Source organism: Scyliorhinus torazame, chromosome 7 (genome assembly GCF_047496885.1).
Source record: "Scyliorhinus torazame isolate Kashiwa2021f chromosome 7, sScyTor2.1, whole genome shotgun sequence".
Taxonomy (NCBI): Eukaryota; Metazoa; Chordata; class Chondrichthyes; order Carcharhiniformes; family Scyliorhinidae; genus Scyliorhinus; species Scyliorhinus torazame.
In genome coordinates this window covers 253,078,973-253,101,438 of record NC_092713.1, presented here as the reverse complement: position 1 = coordinate 253,101,438, position 22,466 = coordinate 253,078,973, and the positions used below count along the sequence as shown (strand labels likewise).

Genomic DNA, 22,466 nt, shown 5'->3' with positions numbered 1-22,466 from the left:
AAACTGAATCTGACGAGGTTGGTGGAGCAAATGGAGGAGGATTTCAAAAGATGGGACATGTTACCGCTCTCGCTGGCGGGTAGAGTGCAGTCGGTCAAAATGGTGGTCCTTCCGAGGTTTCTGTTTGTGTTTCAGTGCCTTCCCATCGTGATCACTGAGGCCTTTTTTAAGAGAGTAGGCAGGAGTATTATGGGGTTTGTGTGGGCGAATAAGACCCCGAGAGTAAGAAGAGGGTTCCTGGAACGCAGTAGGGACCGAGGAGGGTTGGCGCTGCCAAACCTGGGGAGCTACTACTGGGCAGCAAATGTGGCGATGATCCGCAAGTGGGTTATGGAGGGAGAGGGGGCGGCATGGAAGAGGATGGAGATGGCGTCCTGTAAAGGAACGAGCCTGGGGGCGTTGGTGACGGCACCGCTGCCGCTCTCGCCGACAAAGTATACCACGAGCCCGGTGGTGGCGGCAACGCTAAGGATCTGGGGCCAGTGGAGACGGCACCGGGGTGCAATGGGAGCCTCGGTGTGGTCCCCGATCAGGGGTAACCACCAGTTTATCCCGGGGAAGATGGACGGGGGGGTTCCAGAGCTGGCATCGGGCGGGGATTGGAAGAATGGGGGACCTGTTCATCGACGGGACGTTTGTGAGCCTCGGGGCACTGGAGGAGAAATTCGAGTTACCCCCGGGAAATGCCTTTAGATATATGTAGGTGAGGGCTTTTGTGAGGCGACAGGTAAGGGAATTCCCGTTGCTCCCGGCACAATAAGTTCAAGATAGGGTGATCTCGGGTGTATGGGTCAGGGAGGGCAAGGTGTCGGAAATACACCAAGAGTTGAAAGAAGAGGGTGAAGCGCTGGTAGAAGAGTTGAAGGGTAAATGGGAGGAGGAGCTGGGGGAGATCGAGGAAGGTCTGTGGGCTGATGCCCTAGGTAGGGTTAATTCCTCCTCCTCGTGTGCCAGGCTCAGCCTGATACAATTTAAGGTGGTCCACAAAGCGCACTTGACAAGGGCGAGGTTGAGTAGGTTCTTTGGGGTGGAGGACAGATGTAGAAGGTGCTCAGGGAGCCCGGCGAACCATGTCCATATGTTTTGGTCATGCCCGGCACTGGAGGGGTTCTGGAGAGGAGTGGCGGGAGCAATATCTCAGCTGGTGAAAGTCCGCGTCAAGCCAAGCTGGGGGCTAGCAATATTTGGAGTAGTGGACGAACCATTCACCATTAAACATCTAACAGCTGATACATGTGCAGCCTCTGTCATGTTGTTCTCCACAGCGGCCTGCCTGCACCCCCCACCCCCCGCCCCCCCCTGTTGCCCTCCGCTCCCCCCACTGACCCACTGACAGTGCCGACACAGGCCCATCACCCTGGGGTGATGTTACACAGATCATGGGGGGTATAACAGGGTAACTGGAGGGGTGTGCGGCGCATTGTGTGGGTGGGATGTGGAATGGGAAGGGGGCGAGGAAGGAAGGAAATGGGCGGGAAGGAGGGTAACGTGGTGGACAATGGGAGGAGGGGTTGAATGAGGAGGAAGGAAGGAGGGAAATTGGTAGGAAGGAGCGGAAGGGGGGGGTGGGGTGGTCAACTGCAGGAAGGGTGAATGTAGGGGGAATTAGAACATAGAACATAGAACACTACAGCGCAGTACAGGCCCTTCGGCCCTCGATGTTGCTCCGACCTGTGAAACCACTCTAAAGCCCATCTACACTATTCCCTTATCGTCCATATGTCTATCCAATGACCATTTGAATGCCCTTAGTGCTGGTGAGTCCACTACTGTTGCAGGCAGGGCATTCCACGCCCTTACTACTCTCTGAGTAAAGAACCTATCTCTGACATCTGTCCTATATTTATCTCCCCTCAATTTAAAGTTATGTCCCCTGGTGCTAGACATCACCATCCAAGGAAAAAGGCTCTCACTGTACACCCTATCTAATCCTCTGATCATCTTGTATGCCTCAATTAAGTCACCTCTTAACCTTCTTCTCTCTAAAGAAAACAGCCTCAAGTCCCTCAGCCTTTCCTCATAAGATCTTCCTTTCATACCAGGCAACATTCTGGTAAATCTCCTCTGCACCCTTTCCAATGCTTCCACGTCCTTCCTATAATGCGGCGACCAGAATTGCACGCAATACTCCAAATGCGGCCGCACCAGAGTTTTGTACAGCTGCAACATGACCTCATGGCTCCAAAACTCAATCCCTCTACCAATAAAAGCTGACACACCATACGCCTTCTTAACAACCCTCTCAACCTGGGTGGCAACTTTCAGGGATCTATGTACATGGACACCGAGATCTCTCTGCTCATTCACACTACCAAGAATCTTACCATTGGGAGTGGAAAGCGGTTGAGCTGAGGGACAACGCCTCGTCCTATGAGATGCAGATGACAATGCGGGCCTCCCTGGCCTTCCAGCCATGCCGGACCCTCGCCGCTGACTGTCCTCCATCCTCCAGCTGCTCCCGCTGATCCTCCCTAGATCGCCGGCCAGCCCCTCTTGCTCTGGCCCCTGCTCATCCTTAGGCAAGGCTGCATGTCCCTCCTCCTCGAGCATGCTGATCCGCTGCTGTGCTAGGTTGTGGAGAGCACAACAGACCATCACAAAGCGAGAGGCCTCTGGGGCGTGTACCGCAGAGCACCACCAGAGCGGTCCAGGCATCGGAACTACATTTCAGTAGTCCAATGCACCGCCCAATGACAGCATGGGTGGCAGCATGGGCCTCGTTATAATCAGGTCTCAGGCCTACACATGGCGTCATCAGCTAGGACCTCAGCAAGTATCCCTTATTTCCCAAGAGCCAGCCTGTCATCCTGGGGTGGTCCTCGAAGATGCTGCGGATTCAGAGTGTCCCAGGATGTAGCTGTCATGCACGCTCCCTAGGAAGAGTGCACACACGTGCATGATCGGGAGGTGGTGATCGTACATGAGTTAAACATTCAGGGAATGGAACCCCTTCCTGTTAATGAAGGGCACCCCCTGATGCCCCGGTGCGCACAAGATGACATGCCATGGCATCTATTGCCCTTTGACCAGGGGCATCCCAGTGATGGCGGAATATCCTGCAGCCCGAGCATCTTGGTGGACATGGTCCACTCATAGTTTATATATTCAATTGTCCGGGCATACGGGGCAATCTTGACCTCACAGATGCACTTGTGGGCTGTACCTTGTGATATGCCACACAAGTCCCCGCTCGAACCCTGGAATGAACCGGCGGTTTAAAAATTCAGGGCTGCAGTGACCTTCGCGACCGAGAGCGGGCGTCATCCTCCTCCACGGGGTGCCAAATCCACAAAGATATGGCACAGGTGCCACACTGTCCCCTTATTCAGGTGGAGTCTCCTGCAGCACAAGCTGTCTGTCATTTCCCTGTATGACCAACAATGCCTGTACACCTTGGGCCCCTCGTCGGCCTGATGGGCGGCCGGGTCTGCAGGGTGTGCGGCAGTCCCCTGCACATGGGGTGCCGCCTCCACCCTGCATTGACGCTGCTGTCTTCTCCGATATCTGGCTGCCACCAGCACTGCGAGAGCAGCTACTGTGGGGTCAACAACACCATCCATTGTGGTATCTGTAAGGAATTGGAGGAGAGAGACCAACAATCAGTTAGGGCTCTACCCAGGGACCCGCATATCCTCTGAGCCTCCCCCACCCTTATGTGTCCTGTCTTCTCTGAGAGTGCCCTCCATCGAACCAGTTATGCTGGAGAACTCCGCTCTGCACACTTACCCCTAGCCACAGCAGGAGCCCCTAGACTCCAGACCCCTGCTGGGACATTGGGAGACCATGCTCGGTGCTCTCCCCTGATCCATACCCTCAGCCTCTGGTCATGGAGATATCCCCGGTGCTGAGGCCCAGCTTCAGATTTTTTGATTGTTGGCTGCTGCCTCTGTGCCTCCAGGGTTCAGGCAAGGTGTCCAGGCCTCAGTTTGATTGGAATGCTGGGCAACAACACTCGTCTGAGACATGGCACGTGTACCTACGAGAATGCACTTGGGAGCTGTGAAGTTCACATATCTAACAAGGCTAATTCCTTATTAGCAATAGCCTTCATATGTGCAGCTAGAGGCTTCTCACTGGCAAAGGGAGTTAAAGTGACCTTCAGCATTTAACCAAAAACAGTACTCTGACCTGGAAGCGTTTGGTAGAACAGGCAGGCAGCAGCTGCAGTTGCCCCTATTATGGGTATACACATTATCGGAGGATGGATGCTACGCCCCTCACCCCTGCAGCCCAGAGGCAACCCCTGACCTATCATGCCTGGCCCCCTTGACCAAGTCCTTCCTCCTCACCAAGTATCCAGCCCACCCGAGCACTGGGGCAGCAGCTCCAAAGCCTCTGGGCTGCATGACAGGGAATGGAAATGGCCACTCACGGTCTTGGCTCCCCTCGGCAGCTGTTGCGCCAGCTCCCCGTTTAAAAAAAGTAGTGCTAAATGGCGTGTGTGTGACCACTCGCTCGGGAGCCAGTTAGTTCCCAGGGGCTGTTAGATTGGATTTACATCTCACTAATGAGATGGCAATTGCTCTTAATTGGTGTCGTGCCACGTCTGGATGGGATCCGGATCTGGATCGGAACCCGCCACTGGATCTGCGACAGGCACTGATCAGTGCCTGCCGCAGATCCCAATTTTGGCCTCTCCGGCTATTTAACCAGTGTGCGGTTTCTGTGCCGGGGGCAACACAGCTGTTAAATTACGTCATTAATACTGCTGGACATCCAGAGATCCTCTTGACTTGTTGATTTAAATATTAGGAAAGGTAGATTGTGAGCAACTTTCTTCAAGGTCAGTAGTGAGTGCTGTCACTTGTTGCTGACCACAAAAGCAAGGTCATTAATTTCATGAATCATTGAGTATTTTTACTCTTTACTCACCTGAAAACAGCATCAATATCCATGTAAGACAACAATTTTTAAAAACATTTATTTATCAGACATAATGTGCGCGATCTACCCAAATGGTCCCGTAGCGCGAGATTAGCACCGTGTTTCCCAGTGCTTGGAGTGCCGAGAAGCACTCCGCTATCTAACGCCCATTCGGGTGGATCGAGGGCCTCAGCGGCGAATGTGCAGTCAAGACGACACTCAGCCGTATTTTTCTGCACCAAGGAGCTCCCCTCACCGGAACTCCTCGGTGCAGTGAGGGATTGCGACGTCATTATTAAATGGCCTCCTGATTTCCCGACGCGATCCCAGAACCTCCCCAAACCCCAACTCACTATAAGGGGGTACCTGTGCCCCCCCCACCCACAGAGAGCACCCCCAGGCCCGATCACCACCGCACAAATAAATTTCAGCTTGGCACCTTGGCAGTGCCCCTGCCTGCTAGCAATGCCACCTAGGTACCTTGGCAGTACCAGGCTGGCACCCACATGGCACTGACAGGGTGCCAGGCTGGCAGTGCCAGGGTTCCACTCTGCCCAGGGGGTATGTGCCTGGGGTTGCCAATCCCCTTGGAGACCCCATGAGTGCCTTTCTGTCTGGTCCTCATTTGTGGAGACCAGCACTGAATGGCACTTTTCCGTGGTCTCTAAGGTTAGATCCCATGGGCATCATTCTCCGCCCCCCCCGCCGGGTCGGAGAATGGCCGTTGGCCGCCGTGAATCCCGCCGAAGTCTCCGGTACCGGAGATTGGGCGGGGGCGGGAATCGGGCCGCGCGGTTGGCCGGACCCCCCGCTCAATTCTCCGGCCCGGATGGGCCGAAGTCCCGCCCAGAAATTGCCTGCCCCGCCGGCGTAAATCAAAGCTGGTATTTACCGGCGGGACCAGGCGGCGTTGGCGGGCTCCGGGGTCCTGGGGGGGCGCGGGGCGATCTGACCCCGGGGGGTACCCCCACGGTGGCCTGGCCCGCGATCGGGGCCCACCGATCCGCGGGCGGGCCTGTGCCGTGGGGGCACCCTTTCCCTTCCGCCTCCGACACGGCCTCCAACATGGCGGAGGAGGAAGTGACTCTCCCCACTGCGCATGCGCGGGAAACTGTCGGCGGCTGCTGACGCTCCTGCGCATGCGCCGCATTTCCGCGCCAGCTGGCGGGGCAACAAACGCCATTTCCGCCAGCTGGCGGGGCAACAAACGCCATTTCCGCCAGCTGGCGGGGCGGAAATCCCTCCGGCGTCGGCCTAGCCCCTCAATGTTGGGGCTCGGCCCCCAAAGATGCGGAGCATTCCGCACCTTTGGGCCGGCGCGATGCCCGTCTGATTGGCGCCGTTTTTGGCGCCAGTCGGCGGACATCGCGCCGTTGGGGGAGAATTTCGCCCCATGTCTTGGTTAGATCTCGGGAACGCATATTGGAGTGAGACTAGCTGTCTCATTCTAATATGCAGATTTGCCAGAACGGGGCGGGATTCACATACCGATGTCTTGTGTGATCATGTTCGATCCCGCGAGGCGTGGCTAGTCTTGTAGATCCCAGAAGTGGGATGTTCCGGCATCTACCAGTCACGTTGCGCTGCACTGCTTTTCGGGCACAAAGCAAACGGTAGATTCTGCCCAATCATTTCTATCACCAATATTTCGGGAGCTGCCTCCAAAAATGATATTGGGAACTTTTACAGAAAGTTTAAGTGAGTTATGTTGTTTATCAATAATTCCAATTTCACCTTAACCACACTCAATAATAAAGTGGAACAAGCTATTTGTATCAAAACTGTACTTACAGTGGGTTATCACACTGCCTTGTCCGGAAGCGTACACCAGTTCCACAGGTTCGAGAGCAGGATCCAAACTTGCTCCATGCCCCCCAGTTTCCATCATGTCTTAATATATCAGGAGTTAGCCAGATACAGTGACCTTTAAAGCAATGCTAGAAAGCAAAAAAGAAAATTCCACAACTTAGACATACCTATTATTTTTTCTCCATTCAGAGACAGTGATAAACATTTTCACAAGATGATATCTGAGGGTGGTGGTGGGTGCTCAGTATTGTTAAGCACAGAGAGGTCAGGTGTATGAACTGCACAATGGGTTCAGTGCATCCATTGCAGCCGAGCAATGCATGGAGCACAAAGCTTATGCATAAACTCTATGCAATTAGAGCGGTGGAAATGACTAAATATAGGCAGTGTGGCAAAAATTATCTTGTCTAGTTTTGAAATTGTGCTTGTGCCTTTATATCCCGTCACCTTTTTCTACAAAGGACTTTTCCCTTGGTATTGCTACTGACAGTAGCCTCTGAACAACAGGGCTCCTTCAGCGCTCAACATGGACAGCTCCCTGAGCCTCCCACTGACTACTCTTTGATGGAGGAAAATAACTCCAAAAGGGGAAAGAAAAGCATTGCCTCACATTTTAGGCAGCTGCTTCTTCTTCGGATGCACTTGAGGATTCAATCGTTCATTTGCAGTTACATCTAGGAAATGAATTCCTGGCATTCATTTCTGGAATGAATGGCCTGTCTGATGATACCTGCTCCTATTTAGATTTATTCATTTTAATGGATGGAAAATCATGGGCTGTGATGTACTTCCGTTACATTGCAGCCCACTGGGAAGGACTGAAACACTCCTTATTTGGTACACTGAATAAGCGAAGCCTGGTGACATGTCAGTGATTATATCTCATTGTCAATCCAGCAGTATGTACTTCATCACAGTTTGATTGAATTCAGCACCCTGGACGTGAATAGCAAAAAAAGGAAGCGGAAAATGGCAATAACAGAATGGAACTAGGAAATATTGCATAAACTCCAAAGCACTACAGAGACAATATATGTTAAACAGTAGCGATTTTGAGACAGTATCTTCACCTCAGGATTCGGCTGACAGCTACAAACTAGATTATCATAGATTATCATAGAATTTACAGTGCAGAAGGAGGCCATTCGGCCCATCGAGTCTGCACCAGCTCTTGGAAAGAGCACCCTACCCAAGGTCAACACCTCCACCCTATCCCCATAACCCAGTAACCCCACCCAACACTAAGGGCAATTTTGGACACTAAGGGCAATTTATCATGGCCAATCCACCTAACCTGCACATCTTTTGGACTGTGGGAGGAAACCGGAGCACCCAGAGGAAACCCACGCACACACGGGGAGGATGTGCAGACTCCGCACAGACAGTGACCCAAGCCGGAATCGAACCTGGGACCCTGGAGCTGTGAAGCAATTGTGCTATCCGCAATGCTACCGTGCTGCCCTTATGAATGAAATGAAAATCGCTTATTGTCACAAGTAGGCTTCAATGAAGTTACTGTGAAAAGCCCCTAGTCGCCACATTCCGGCACCTGTTCGGGGAGGCTGTTCAGGGAATTGAACCGTGCTGCTGGCCAAAGCCAGCGATTTAGCCCTGTGCTAAACAGCCCCTAACTAGAAGGTTTATTTCAGCAATTCATGTTCCCAGATCTCCTTGAGGATATTCCTGCCATGTAATTACTTTCCTCTTCTCAATGTAATCTCATTGGGTTATGTTAGTGGTGACGATCAAAGAAATCAGTTCCTGACATCCCACTTTTTAGTAAAAATGTGTAATTCCAACTGCACTGCAAAGAGAGTAATGGAATTACCCAGGCGTGCTGCAAGAGCCAAAAAGAAATAGTGCTAATGAATTATCTGAACACTGGCTGCAGCAACTGCTGTTTGTTATCCTGTCGCTGTCTTCATGTATTCTTCATTCTCGTTTTAGCTTCAATGCTCAAAAAGAGCATTTGATATCCTTTCATACCTTTAATATGATGTTTCTCTGTCTGTTACTGGCAGGGGAAAGAGAGTAGAACTATCCATAAAGAAAAAGGAGATCCAGCATCATCCAACAGGACACACAACTTTACCTTGCCAAGAGCACACATTGTCCCATCTAATGGAGGTCCTTTTTTAGTTTTGCAGAAGTATGGATTGTCAGGATGGCTACACCACAGCTGCTTGCAGGGGTCAAAGGTGCGAAACTGAAACCACGAAGATAAACAGGTGTTTACACATAATACATTTCTTCTACAATGCTGTCACAGGATACAAAATAGTCTGCAAAATATTGAAGATGAATTTCACGACGTGAAAACACACTTAACCATGATTGATCTTTTGTAATCTAAGGATTACTGGCCAAACGGTTGAGTGAGTTGCTACAATCAGTTCTAAGTGAATCTTCCACAAACATGGCGAAGGATCCTTCACCTTCACAAAGACCATGGGTGGGTTCTCCGTCCGGCTGCACCCGTTTTCTGCTGCGGCGCGCCCCTGCCGGCAACGGGATGCTCCGTCCCGGCAGCCGGACAATGGGGTTTCCCATTGTGGGCACCCCCACGCCGTCGGGAAAGCCGCGGACGTGAGTGTGCTGTCGGCGAAGCGGAGGATCCTGCCGACAGAGAATCCAGCCCCATGGGGGCGATTTAATGAAAACATTTTTATGTGTCATTTTGGGCGGGTTTGACAGGGGCTTTCTTGCCGGCGTTTTCGGAGAGGTCCACACCGGTATTTACCCACACTTGGTAATTTTCTGGGGCCTTGGGGATCACACTGGACTGTCCCATGCTTAGAAGGTTTTTCAGTAATGGAGGGACAGAACTCGCCGGGGAGGTCGGATTCTCAGAGATTGAGCCGCCATTTTGAAAGGGTGCTCCTATCTCTAAGAGAGCTTGAGGGTCCCCCACAGCCCCCACCCATGGGCAATGTTACCCCCCCATACACGGAATTACCCCCACCCCGCCACCCCCAGTGAGGGCACCTAGCTATTGGGCCACTGATTGCCCCTCTCATTTTCAGGCCTCCCCATCCCCCCTTTCAGGACCCCACCCTCCACCCCCAACTTTTATGGGTCTCCTTCATACCCGCCCTTCACCCCCCCTCCATCCTTCATACTGCCCCTTTGATGAGCATCTTTTCCTGGCCCTTGCAGTGCCACCCTGGCACCGCCATCTGGACACTCTGGCTGTGCCCCCGCCAGCCTGGCAGTGCAAGATGCCCAGGTGCAAGAGGGAGATCCAGGGTGCCACTCTGCCCTGTCCCTGACCACCCAGAGGTCTCCAATGGTTCCCCCCCCCCCCCCCCCCCCCACACCACCACATTATGCCTGGTCCACATTTATGTGGAACAGTGCTGTACGGTATCATGGCAAGGTCTCCTGGGCGTGGGCATTCGTTCCCGGGCCTCGGGCACCAACATCTCATTTAAATGTCTGAACTTTGTGCTAAGGGACCAGCGAATCATGAGCTCATGTTTTTGTCTTGCCCTAAACTTGTCAGCTTCATGGTCTCCTTTTGAACTCCATGTCGGATTCTATGTATTCAGCTGGAGCCATGCCTGTTGGTGGCTATTTGTGGTATATCAGACTCACTGGGCAGCAGACAGGGATGAAGGCAGATATCCTTACTTTTGTCTCGTTAATACTTAGGAGGTGAGTTCTGCTTCGGTGAAGGGCCCCAGTACTGCCCTGTGCCTCGGCCTGGCTGAGTGATCTGATGGAATTTTTATACCTTGAGAAGATCGAGTACACCATGAGGTGGCCGATGATTCTACTCGAGGTGGCAGCCTTTCATCAGTTGTTGGAGTGGGGTAGGCTTTTGTTAAGTTTTGTTTGTTCATGGGGTTTGGGGAATAGGTGGGGGTGGGTTTAATTTGCAATAGTGTTTGCTGAATGTTTTGTTTTGATTTACCTTGTTATGATGAAAACCTTTTCTGAATAAAAATATATTTTTTAAAATATGTATATCTGGATCTTGCCCAGCGAGGACGAGATCCACATTGCAATGTTTCACGAGATCTCGTTTTGAGCACCACAATCACATGAGAGGCCTCTTGTGACATTTAGCGCCCTTGCCGCGTGACCGAGTTGGGCGCGACGAGGCTGTTAGATCGCCTCCATATTGACAAGAATACCATGTCCATTTACTCATTCAACATTGCGAGTCAATTCACTAATGTGCTGCTCAAGAAAGATTTAGACATTTTCATCGAATCACTCCATAATAGTAATCAAGACATGCTGCTATTTTCTGAATCAGTATTCATTGAATTTATGGGGCGGGATTCTCTGATTGCCGACGCCAAAATTGCGTTCGGCCGGAGAATACCTGTTTACGCCGGAATCTGGGTGCATTGCTGTTTTCCGATGCTCCGACGCCTCAAAAACGGCGTACTCGAAGAGTGCGGCGCACGTCGTTGGGACGGCCTCAGGACATCACCTGAGGCCCTCCCCCAATGGGCCAGTTTCCCCGGCGGCCTCCGGCGTGTGTCCTCTCACTTTCCGGGGATCTCGCATGGAGGCTGCAGACTGTGTCCAGCGCTGCCACAGTCGGGGGAGGTGGGGGAGCCATTCCGCTGGCACGGGGCCTTCGGCGGGGGCTGAGGGGACTGATGGGGGATGGTCCGGGGGTGGCAAGGGGGGATACAGGGGGCAGTTTTTGCCAGGTTGGGTTCGCGTGCGGCCGGTGCCATGTTGTACGGCGCGGCCGCCGTAGGCCGCCTCCGTGCACATGCACAGCCACGGACCCGGCCATTCTGCGTCCGAATCGGCAGGTAAAGCCAGGGGTGGGGCTTTACATGGCGCGGCTGCTAGCCCCCCACCAGGCATAGCATCGGTGCGGGGGCGCTACCGACATTCTGATTGTAAGACCAGGCGGATCCTACGGGCATAGCCGCAGAATCGGAGAATCCAGCCCGACCTCAGCAGCATGCACAGTTGGGTTCAGCTTTACTGACACCATATATGTCTAAAAAGATGGTGTTGTCATGGGATCCCCTCTATGTCCAGCTCTTGCTTATTGTTTCCATAAGTGACACTTTTTTGATAGAATGACACCTAGTGCAAAATTCTCCGTAATCAGCGCGATGTCCGCTGACCGGCGCCAAAAACGGCGCAAATCAGTCTGGCATCGCAACGACCCAAAGGTGCGGAATCCTCTGCATCTTGAGCGGCCGAGCCCTAACCTTGAGGGGCTAGGCCCGCGCCGGACTGATTTCTGCCCCGCCAGCTGGTGGAAAATGCCTTTGGTGCCCCACCATCTGGCGCGGAAATGCCATTGCCGGGTGGCGCATGCGCGGGAGCGTCAGCGGCCGCTCACGGCATCCCCGCGCATGCGCAGTGGAGGGGGTCTCTTCCACCTCCGCCATGGTGGAGACCATGGCGAAGGTGGAAGGAAAAGAGTGTCTCCACGGCACAGGCCCGCCCGCGGATCGGTGGGCCCCGATCGCGGGCCAGGCCTCCGTGGGGGCACTCCCCAGGGCCAGTTTGCCCCGCCCCCCCCCAGGACCCCAGAGCCCGCCCGCGCCGCCGTGTCCGTCCGGTAAGAGAGGTGGTTTAATCCACGCCGGCGGGGCAGGCATTCTAGCAGTGGGACTTTGGCCCATCCGGGCCGGAGAATCGCCAGGGGGTGGGCCCGCCAACCGGCGCGGCGTGATTCCCGCCCCCGCTGAATCTCCGATGCCGGAGAATTCGCCAACCGGCAGGGGCGGGATTCACGCCAGCCCCCGGCGATTCTCCGACCCGGCGGGGGGGTCGGAGAATCTCGCCCCTAATCTTTATTAATGTCACAAGTAAGCTCACATTAACACTGCAATGAAGTTACTGTGAAAAGCCCCTAGTCGCCACATTCCGCCGCCTGTTCGGGTACACGGAGGGGGAATGCAGAATGTCCAATTCACCTAACAAGCACGTCTTTCGGGACTTGTGGGCGGAAACCGGAACACTTAGAGGAAACCCACGCAGACACAGGGGGACGTGCAGACTCTGCACAGACAGTGACCCAAGCCAGGAATCGAACCTGAGACCCTGGCGCTGTGAAACAACAGTGCTAACCACTGTGCTACCGTGCCGGCCAGTTTCAAAAGTATAAGTGGGTACCGAAGATAAATATTTAGCGTTTGCATTGTCTGATTCTCGTATAGTAGAAAAATCTCTTGTTTTAAACTGTTGAATTGGATAGATTCAGTCGTAAATAACTGGGACCTCACATTTCTTTTTAAAATATTTTCATTAAAAATTAAATTTTTTAAGTGACACTTTTAAATTTGTGAGTAAAATGAAACCACTGAAGTTTTAATATTGTACATCAATATGTCTGATTCCTTGGCCGGGATTCTCCGATCCCAATGCGCCCGCTACCAGCGAGAACGGAGAATTTGGCGCTCAGCCAAATCGCCATTCACTACAGCAGGACTGGAGATTCCATCCGGTGAAGAAACAGAGTATTCTGCTCCTTTCTATCATTTTATGCAGTTTTGCACAGGAAATTTCAAGCTTCTTTACAGATCTTAAGAGGAAAAATATAAAGATGTAAAGATTTTGAAAAATTCCCAGATCATGCACATATTGACATCCGGACGTTTGGCAGAAATCTTGAGGTTTATGCAGAAGGTACAGTGAGAAAGTAACTTCCACAGATATTCTAGTCCATATATGCCCGTTCCTGTGTATCTTATACACGCTCTGCAGGTCTGTGTGACGAATGTAGGCTTTTCGATATATTGGATTATAAACATTTGGCAATTTAAGGGTTAGTAGCCTGGGGTTAGAGTGTGTTTAACTGCAGTGATCATATTTTTAAAAATAATCTTGTTTTGCAAGACCAGAAAGCTTTTAGGAACCAGAGGTGAAATTGACCAGAGAAATGTATTTTCAGCCTGGGCTAAGGCAATGTTGTTTGACTAGGGGAGTCAATGTGTTTTCAACCTGGAGAGTTAATTTGTTTTCAGCTTGTGGAGATGATGTCATTGCTGGGCGCAGCTATGGTATTGAGACATTCTGAGAAAGCTTTCAGGGTTGAGTTCTGATCTGACTAACCCTTTCGACCACAAGTATGGTATTTTGCTCAAAGTAGGATAACTTAAAAAGAGTAATAAGTATTTAAAGTAGAGCAGATTTGTCTGAGAAGAAGGGGAAAGCTGAAACAAACCAGTTGAAAAAGCTTTTTGAAGACATCCAACCCAGCCAGAGTCTACAGGGGTTCTAACAGGAGCCAAATCGGTACTGAAAAGCAAATATTACTCTGTGCCATTGGAAGGTAGGATAGATTGAGAGCTGTATGTTTTCCTGTCTTGTTGTTTAATTGGGAATAGAGAGTATTGTTTAAGGGGTAATTGTAAGCTATTTTTGGGTGTGTTGGTAAGAGTTTAATACTGTATAATTTGTTTTAAAATACCAAATCCGTATTTCTTCGTGCAATCACTCCTAGGGTGACGTATTCCTTCTGCACAGTCTTAAAAAATAAAATAAAATACTGGCGTTTCGGTCCAGTATCCTAGACACTGTTGGGATCTGGTCTGGAATAATAATAACAATAGTCTTTTATTGTCACAAGTATGAAGTTCCTGTGAAAAACCCCTAGTCGCCACATTCTGGCGCCTGTTCGGGTAAGCTGGTACGGGAATTGAACCTGCTCTGCTGGCCTTGTTCTGCATTACAAACCAGCTGTCTAGCCCACTGAGCTAAACCAGCCCTTAATATCTGAAAGAACTTTGATCACACTTACTGCTGTACACATCATATACCCCACTCCAAAGTCAAAGCGACATTGTTCATTCATAGAGTAGTCAATGCCTGGAAGCTGTGGCAACAATGGCCAATCATGTTCAAATGGATCGTCACGTAGACAGTCGTAGGAACTGCAATGGAAAAATATTTTCAAACAAATTACTTTCATAGTTATCACCCAGCCAAAAGATGTAAAATGTTCAAGCAGCCTTTCATGGGTTATGCTCTCAGCAATAATGATGGCATATCCAACATTCTCCCTTTCCTGCCCCTACCATACTGTTATTCTTCCTACTTTCCTGGGTTGGATCTTTATATATGCAGTGCCAGCTCCCAGCAGGAACCCAACTAGCCAGTGACAGCAATCAAGGGTGATTCATGGCGACAAGGGATCTGAGGTCTGAATTGTTCTTGGCAGGGATTTGAGGTTCAATGATAAAGGTGTTCCATCAGATCGATCATGCCTCTAGGGATTACCACCACTCAGAGTCATAGATAGAGTCATAGATATTTACAGCATGGAAACAGGCCCATCGGCCCAACTGGTCCATGGCGCCCAGTTTCTATCACTAAGCTGGTCCCACTTGCCCACATTTGGCTCATATCCCTCTATACTCATCCTGCCCATGTAACTGTCTAACTGCTTTTTAAAGGACAAAATTGTACCCGCCTCTACCACTGCCGATGGCAGCCTGTTCCAGATGTTCACCACCCTTTGTGTGAAGAACTTTCCTATCTGGTCTCTTTTGTATCTCTCTCCTCTCACCGTAAACCTACGCCCTCTAGTTCTAGACTCCTCTACCTTTTGGAAAAGGTGTCGACTATCTACCTTATCTATGCTCCTCATTATTTTATAGACCTCTATAAGATCATCCCCAAGCCTCCTACGCTCTTCTGCCAATGGTCACTGAAATGGGCCAATTCAATAGCTAACTATACTGCAAATGAATTCAAGGTAAATTAGAGAAAGTGAGGCTTGCATTTTCCATTATGGCATTTAATGCATCAGAAAGGTGGTAGGATAGGACTTCAAACTGCTACACTGCTGTGGCCCTGATCCATTTTCTAAGCTTATCAAACTATAATCATTATGGGCAGGCTTCCAACAATAAAGCTGCCTGCCATAGTCTGCTTGCAATGAGAGGTGGAGATAGTTAAATGAGATAACATCAAAGGTAGATTCTTGCATTGGTTTTATTCTGATCATGCCCAGAAGTGGAGCCTTTGTGTCATGATACTCAAAGTGTGGAGGAACCCTGGCCGGATTCTCCGTCTCGCCAGCCGGCCAATGGGATTTCCCATTGTGGGCAGCCCAACGCTGGCGCATTGCAGAATCCCAACAGCGGAGGATCCGGCCCCCTATGTTTGAAGTGAGCAAAATTGATTAACAAATGTGGATATAATCATAGGAATGGCCAAGAGTATGTATGGTCTTCTGTATCTCACTTTTAAGTTTTCGTTTTCAAATTCCACTGCATTCTTGAACCTCTAGAAATCTGTAACCTCCTCTGCCCCTCTAGACCTCTGAGATCTCTGCACTCCTCCTGTTATGGCCCTTTGTGCCTCCCCGATTTTAATCTCTCCACATTGGTGGCCAAACCTTTAGCAGTCTAGGCTCTAAAGTCTGGAATTCTCTCCCTATACCTCGGTCTCTCCAACTGCCTCTTCTCACATACGTCGCTCTTTAAAACCAACAACCTGGGCTATGTTTTGAACCATGGGTTATCATTTCCTCATATGTGGCTTTTGGCTGCTCCTTGCAGTTTTTGGGTTAATAGCGTTCCCACAGAAGGGTTAAGTAAGGGATTCCAGAGTATTGTCCCACCAACCAAGAAGGAACAGTATCTTAGTGTGTGCAAAAGCTCACTGTTTTCGTATTATTTCCTTTCCCACCATAATCTAGTAATTGGAATAAATTAAAAAGACAAAACTGAAGGCTGAATGCCTGCACTTGTTTTTCTGTCTGGAAGTATCATTATTCTGAGGCAATGATAGACAGTGCAGGGAAGGGAAACTAACTGCAAAGAAGATCTTATTTTTTTATTCGTTCTTGGGATTTGGGCGTCGCTGGCTCGGCCAGCATTTGTTGCCCAACCCTAGTTGCCTTTGAACTGAGTGGCTTACTATGCCATTTCAGTGGGGGGAAGTAAAGAGCCAACCCACATCGCTGTGCGGATCTGGAGTCACATGTAGTCCAGACCATAATATTTTAGAACATAGAAAACAGTAAATATGAAAAGCTCGGCTAGATTCACTGATCTTTCAACATTTAACTGGACGAAGGTCATACGTCTGTAATCATTCACTTGGAGACCAGCAGCAATCAGTAATAATCTTCCACTCACTGCAAGTATCGGCTCAGTTCCTGTTGACTACACCGAGACCAGTGGAAACGATGAAATGCAGCCTGAACCAATGGTGCCATGATACTTCCCATTTTGATCTCATCACCACAATGATTGCCTTGACCATCATGCTCCATTCCTAACCTAGTAGATGGAAAAAACAAAAATCAAAATGTTCAATTCATACAAAACAAGAAGAAGTTTGGTCTTTGTTACCATGGTTTCTAGTACACAATGGGCGGGATGCTGCGGTTTCCCCAGTCACATGTTTCTTGGCAGCGCACCGTTCGTTGGCGGCGGGATTCTCTCTTGTTTGTCAATGGGATTTCCCATTGAAGCCGTTGGGAAACCCACGGGTGGAGGTGCCCTGCCAGCAGGAAAAGAGAATCCCAAAAGCCAGAGAATTCCAGCCAGTATATATTCGAGCAGAAGGCAAAGCAAAATGCTCATTATTAAAAGAGTCACTGCAAACACCAAATGAAGACTTGACTGAGAGTCCAAAATTTTCACAATTAAGAATTACGTTGTCTATTTGTCCACATGTTTCTTTTTGTTTTTCTTTGCAACTGCTAGGACCAATACACTTCAGACAGGGGCCACGTGTCATCAGCGAAGCGATGAAAGGCGTGATTGACAGTGCTATGAAGCAGTAATAACCTCCTCACCAGTGCTCAGTTTGGTTTAACAAAGTCAATATTGGTTCTGTGGAAAGTGAGTATGGGGAGTTAAAGATGGATGTATTGAAGTGGTATTTTCCATCAATTTTCACAATACAGGATACAAGTAACATCCCAGAAAAAACTGCAAATCAGAAGATGGGAGGGAGGAACTCAAGAAAATTACAATCACCAGGGAAGTGGTTCTGAGCAAATGGTTGAGACTGCAGGCTGACAAGTCCCTAGGTCCTGATGGATTTCATCCTAGGGTCTGAAAAGAAGTGACTAGTGAGATAGTTAATGTATTGGCTTTAATTCACCAGATTCAGGGAGGGTTGCATTAGATTGGAAAATAGCAAAGGTAACTGCAAAAGATGTCGGGCACAAAGTCTCCCATTTTGAGACTAAGAGCCATGACGAATGGGGATGGGAACATGGAGTGATTCCGCGCTGCGGAGGCTGGCAGGAAAACAGGCCACAGCTTCCAGCCCCAGCCTCATTAAATTCTAAATACGGATGTTTTATGCCATATTCAGTGGCAGGGCAGTCCTGGATGGCATGTAGTCTGCCGTCCTATCTGGGTACCCTATTGCAAAGATGCCCAACATCACTGACCCACCATTGAGGCAAGTTGGTGGACCTCCTTAAAATGAAGATGGATCTCCAGGAACTTTGAGGCTGGAAAATGGAGCACCTTCAGGACACCAAATCTGGAAGGTCCACCTGCAGGTGCACACCCAACCCACTGTTGTTGTGTTCCTGGGGCCAGGGTTGTCGGCGGTCTCCATCCCAAACTCCAGAGGCAGCCCCAGGCATTGTTCAGGTGAGTCCCAACATTTGCATGCCACATTATTCCAGAAGTGTTTCAGCCTGGCCTGTTTTCCTTCCGCAGGTTCATGCTGGCCTCTGGCAGGATTTTTGATCCGTCATGGCGGGTACCAGCGGAAGATCCCGCTGAAAATTTACACCGGCATGAAGATTTCTGAGCCTCCCATCATATTCCCCCCCCCCCCCCCCCCCCATGCCTACCATTGAACACGCCAGCAGGGGCTTAGAACAGGACACTTAGATAAATTCAAGATAATCAGGTAGAGTGAACATGTTTTCTCTTTCGCAAAACTTTGTTTAATCAATTTATTGGAGGTCTTTGAAGTTATCACAGGTTCTGTGGATAAAGGTGAACCAATCAGATGGCATTGGATAAGGTGCCTCGTCAAAGGTTATTGCAGAAAATAAAAGTTCATGGTGTATGGGGTAACATATTGGCCTGGATAGAAGATAGGCAATGGAAAACAGCAAGCAGAAATCGGTCATTTTCAGGTTGGCAAGATAGAATGAGTGTGTCACAGGGATCAGTGCAGTGGCCTCAAAGTTTTACAATTTATATCAATGATTTGGATGTTAGGACTGAAGGTATGGTGGATAAATTTGCTGAAGACACAAAGATAGGTAGGAGAGTAAATTGTGAAGAGGACACAGGAGACTGCAAAGGATACAGATAGGTTAGGTGAGTAGGTTAGGTGAGATAGGTTAGGTGAGATAGGTTAGGTGAGTAGGTTAGGTGAGATAGGTTAGGTGAGTAGGTTAGGTGAGATAGGTTAGGTGAGTAGGCAAAGATCTGGCAAATGGATTATAACGTGGGAGAATGTGAGGTTGTACATTTTGACAGGACAAATAAAAAAAGAAGCATATTATCTAACTGGTGAGAGATTACAGGGCTCTGAGATGTAAAGGGAAAAAGGTGCACTGGTGCATAAATCGCAATGGTGCAGCAAGTATTAGAATGTTATCTCTTATTGCAAGGGAATTGAATAGAGTAGGGAGGTTTATGCTTCGGTTATACAGGGTATTGGTGAGACCACATCTGGAGTACTGTGTACAGTATTGGTCTCGATATTTGAGGAAAAATGTAAATTCTTTGGAAGCAGTTTAGAGATGGTTTACTAATTAGTACCGGGAATGGGCGGCTTGTCTTATGAGAAAAGGCCAGAGACACTAGGCTTGTAGCTGCTGGAGTTCAGACTTGATTGAAACATAAAGGCCACGATTCAACTGAAACATGTCTATGTCTGGTTTTGGGTGCATTTAATCATAGAATAGAATTTACAGTGCAGAAGGAGGCCATTCGGCCCATCGAGTCTGAAGTTAGTGGGGTATTGCCAAAATCCCCCCGCTATCTAATGGTACTTGGCTGTTCTTTTGGTCTTGGTGAGGAAGGTCCCGTTGAGGCGACACTTTCAGCTCACCAGTGCAAGAAGACTATTCGTCGATTGGGACGGATCTTTCAACTGCCCTCAGCAGCCACCAGACCCCGGCCCCACCACCTCCCACTTCACCCAACTTACCTCTTCCGGACCCACAAGCTCCCCTCACCTGGCCAGGGGCCAGGTCCGACTCCTCACAAGGGCAAGCTGGCACCAAGGCACTTGGCACTTCCAGCCAGGCTCCCTGGTATTAGCCACGCCAGCCTGGGAGTGCCCAGATCGAGATCCAGATCGCGACATCTCATGAGACCGGTAAATATCACGAGATGTTTCGAGCATCGCAAAAGATCTCTCATGAGATTCGACGGCCTCATCCCGACACCAAGTCAGGTGCGGCGAGGCCATTGAATTGCACCCAAAGATTCTGAAGGGTCTGGACAGGGTGCATGTTTCCTCTTGTGGGAGAATCTAGAACTAGAGGTCACTGTTTTAAATAAGGCATCACCCATTTAAGACCAAGATGAGGAAAAAAAAATTCTCTCAAAGGTTTTGAGACATTAGAATTCTCTTCCTTCAAAGGTGATTGAGGCAAAATCTTTGAATACCGTTAAGGCAGAGGTAGATAGATTCTTGATAAGCAAGGGGGGTGAAAGATTATCAGGATAGGCAGGAATATGAAGTGGAGGTTAAAATGAGACAGCCATGATCTTATTGAATGGTAGAGTAGGTTCGAGGGGCTGAATAGCCCACTCCTGCTCCCAATTCACATGTTTGTTTCTTCTGTCAAAGCAAGTCAGCTCCAGACCTCATGACAGCCTTGTTTCAAGCATGGGCAGAAGTGCTGAATTCCAGAGGTGAGTTGATGGCTGCCCTTGAAATCAGGGCAGTATTGACTAAGAGTTTGGCATCAAGCAACCCCAGTAAAATTAAAGTCAATGGGAATCAGTGGGAAAATTCATTGGTAGATGGAATCATATGTAGCAAAAAGGAAGATGGTTTTGGTTGTTGGAGGCAACCATCCCAGTCCTAAAACTCCTACACTGCACGAGCTTGGTGCATGAAGGAAGGGCCGATCTGTCATGCAACAATAAGCTTCTAGCCTTCAGAAAGGCAAGGAATTGTTTTTGCTGATTTTTTAAGCATCTACAAATGCTGCCTGAGGAAGGAGCTGACAAAAAGATGGAAAGGTAAGAACAAGTGAAGACAATCCCAATGTCCCAGGAATCTTTCGACACTGATCCTATTTACAATGTAAAATGTGCGTCGAAGTAACGAACATGAGCACAGCAAGAGTACACACATTCTGTGGAGGAAGTGTGATGTTTGTCATATCAGTTAAGGCAATAGTATAGGTGATCGAAGGTTCATGTGTGCAAAAGGCATTCGCCCCTTTACATATGCAGATGAAGAGCCTAATGCTTGTTGAAACACCTTCATGAAACTGGGATAACGGGATGGATTTTCACAGAGTCTTCAAAAATGGTGGACAGGTCCCGATTCTGGGATGCCCGTACCCATTTCCATGTATTTTGATTTTCAGGAGTGCATTTAAAGGGTGAAGCCTGGTTTGGCTTGTGGACACGCACCCTGTACTCCCAACCGAGCCAGCTCTATTGCAGAGACCTAGTTCTCTGCAATTTGCATGGAGCCGGGCCAGCATTTCAAGGACTGTGGTTCACAACCCCTCAGAGGCGTCATAATCCATAGTCTGCATGAGGGAACATTTGAAGGCTAAATTCAAAATGTCCTCCCAAGCCTCCCATGCCAAAATATGCATCCCCACTAACTCCCTTTGGCCTCTCATGCCACCTCCCCATGACCATTAACTCACTCTAAATTGAAAATAAACAGTTATAGCAACAGTAGGAAGTGTAAAGAAAAGTCTGAAAAGTAATTTATTAGTAACTTTCCACTTCCTGAAATTTTTTTTTTTACTACAGCTCAATAATAGTGCCAATCATTCAGTTCCTTTAAGGTCTCACTAGCCCAAACTACAAGCACTTAAAAGCTCTTTATCATTGTGAAATTGACAGCAAAGATCACAGAATCAGAGCTGTCATCAAGCAGTGTCTTATCAGAAGTTGATGTTTCAACAGGTTAATGGCTATCTGGTCTCTCAGGCAAGAATACATAATAAGGCTCGGCATGTGGGGCATTAGGGGCCATAGGGGGGTGAATAACTTGGTTTGGGACCATAGGAATTGTTTGGAGGGCATATCTTGGAATCGGGGCATGAGGGGTCATGGGTATGGGTGGACGGCATGGGTGGGGCATGGTGAGTGTGTGGGGATGAGGAGCTGTGAGGGATGATGGCTGTAGGGCCTGTTTTTATCAAAACTGGGACAAAGCCTTTTAAACTGTCCACTTCCACAAACGGCAGACCGTGTGATTGCCTCTGAACAATTTCCCAGGTCAGCTGCCCTTATCCTTCAGGAGTCAGCACCGGCCCCGCACACACATTGAAAATCCTGCCTTGCCGGCACATTTTCCTGACGCAGGTGGACCAAGTCAGGAATTTTCCTGACTCCCGCCTCGGGGATAAAAATCAAGCCCAACATGACTCTATTTGTGGCCAAGCAAACTGTTACTAAGGGGCCACTGGGAGTCACTGCCAGATAAAACAAAATACTTACCTACTGAATATCGAGCTTGGAAGAACATTTCACAGCAAATCACTGCCAACTACACATCTCGTACAATTTTCTTCTGTCTCCCCTCCCTTCTTCAGGATTGTCTCCCGTGCTTCCTAAGCATACTGAAGGCTGTTGTGAGGGAAGCGGCTGGGCCAGCTTCATCCTCATGGAAGCTGTAGGCTAGGCCAACATTTATTGCCCATCCCTAATTTCCCTTGAGAAGGTGGT

General features: G+C 49.4%; 1 protein-coding gene across 1 annotated transcript in view; it reads right to left on the bottom strand.

The window, feature by feature from the left end:
- LOC140426956 (A disintegrin and metalloproteinase with thrombospondin motifs 2-like) overlaps positions 1-22,466 on the bottom strand; it is a 365,539-nt gene that overhangs the window by 57,110 nt on the left and 285,963 nt on the right. Inside the window, exons 8-11 of the mRNA XM_072512267.1 lie at positions 16,746-16,889; positions 14,399-14,531; positions 8,765-8,878; positions 6,655-6,800 (exon numbers count right to left, since the gene is read on the bottom strand). Of these exons, the coding sequence (XP_072368368.1) occupies positions 6,655-6,800; positions 8,765-8,878; positions 14,399-14,531; positions 16,746-16,889 (537 nt within the window). The remainder of the gene's footprint in view (positions 1-6,654; positions 6,801-8,764; positions 8,879-14,398; positions 14,532-16,745; positions 16,890-22,466) is intronic.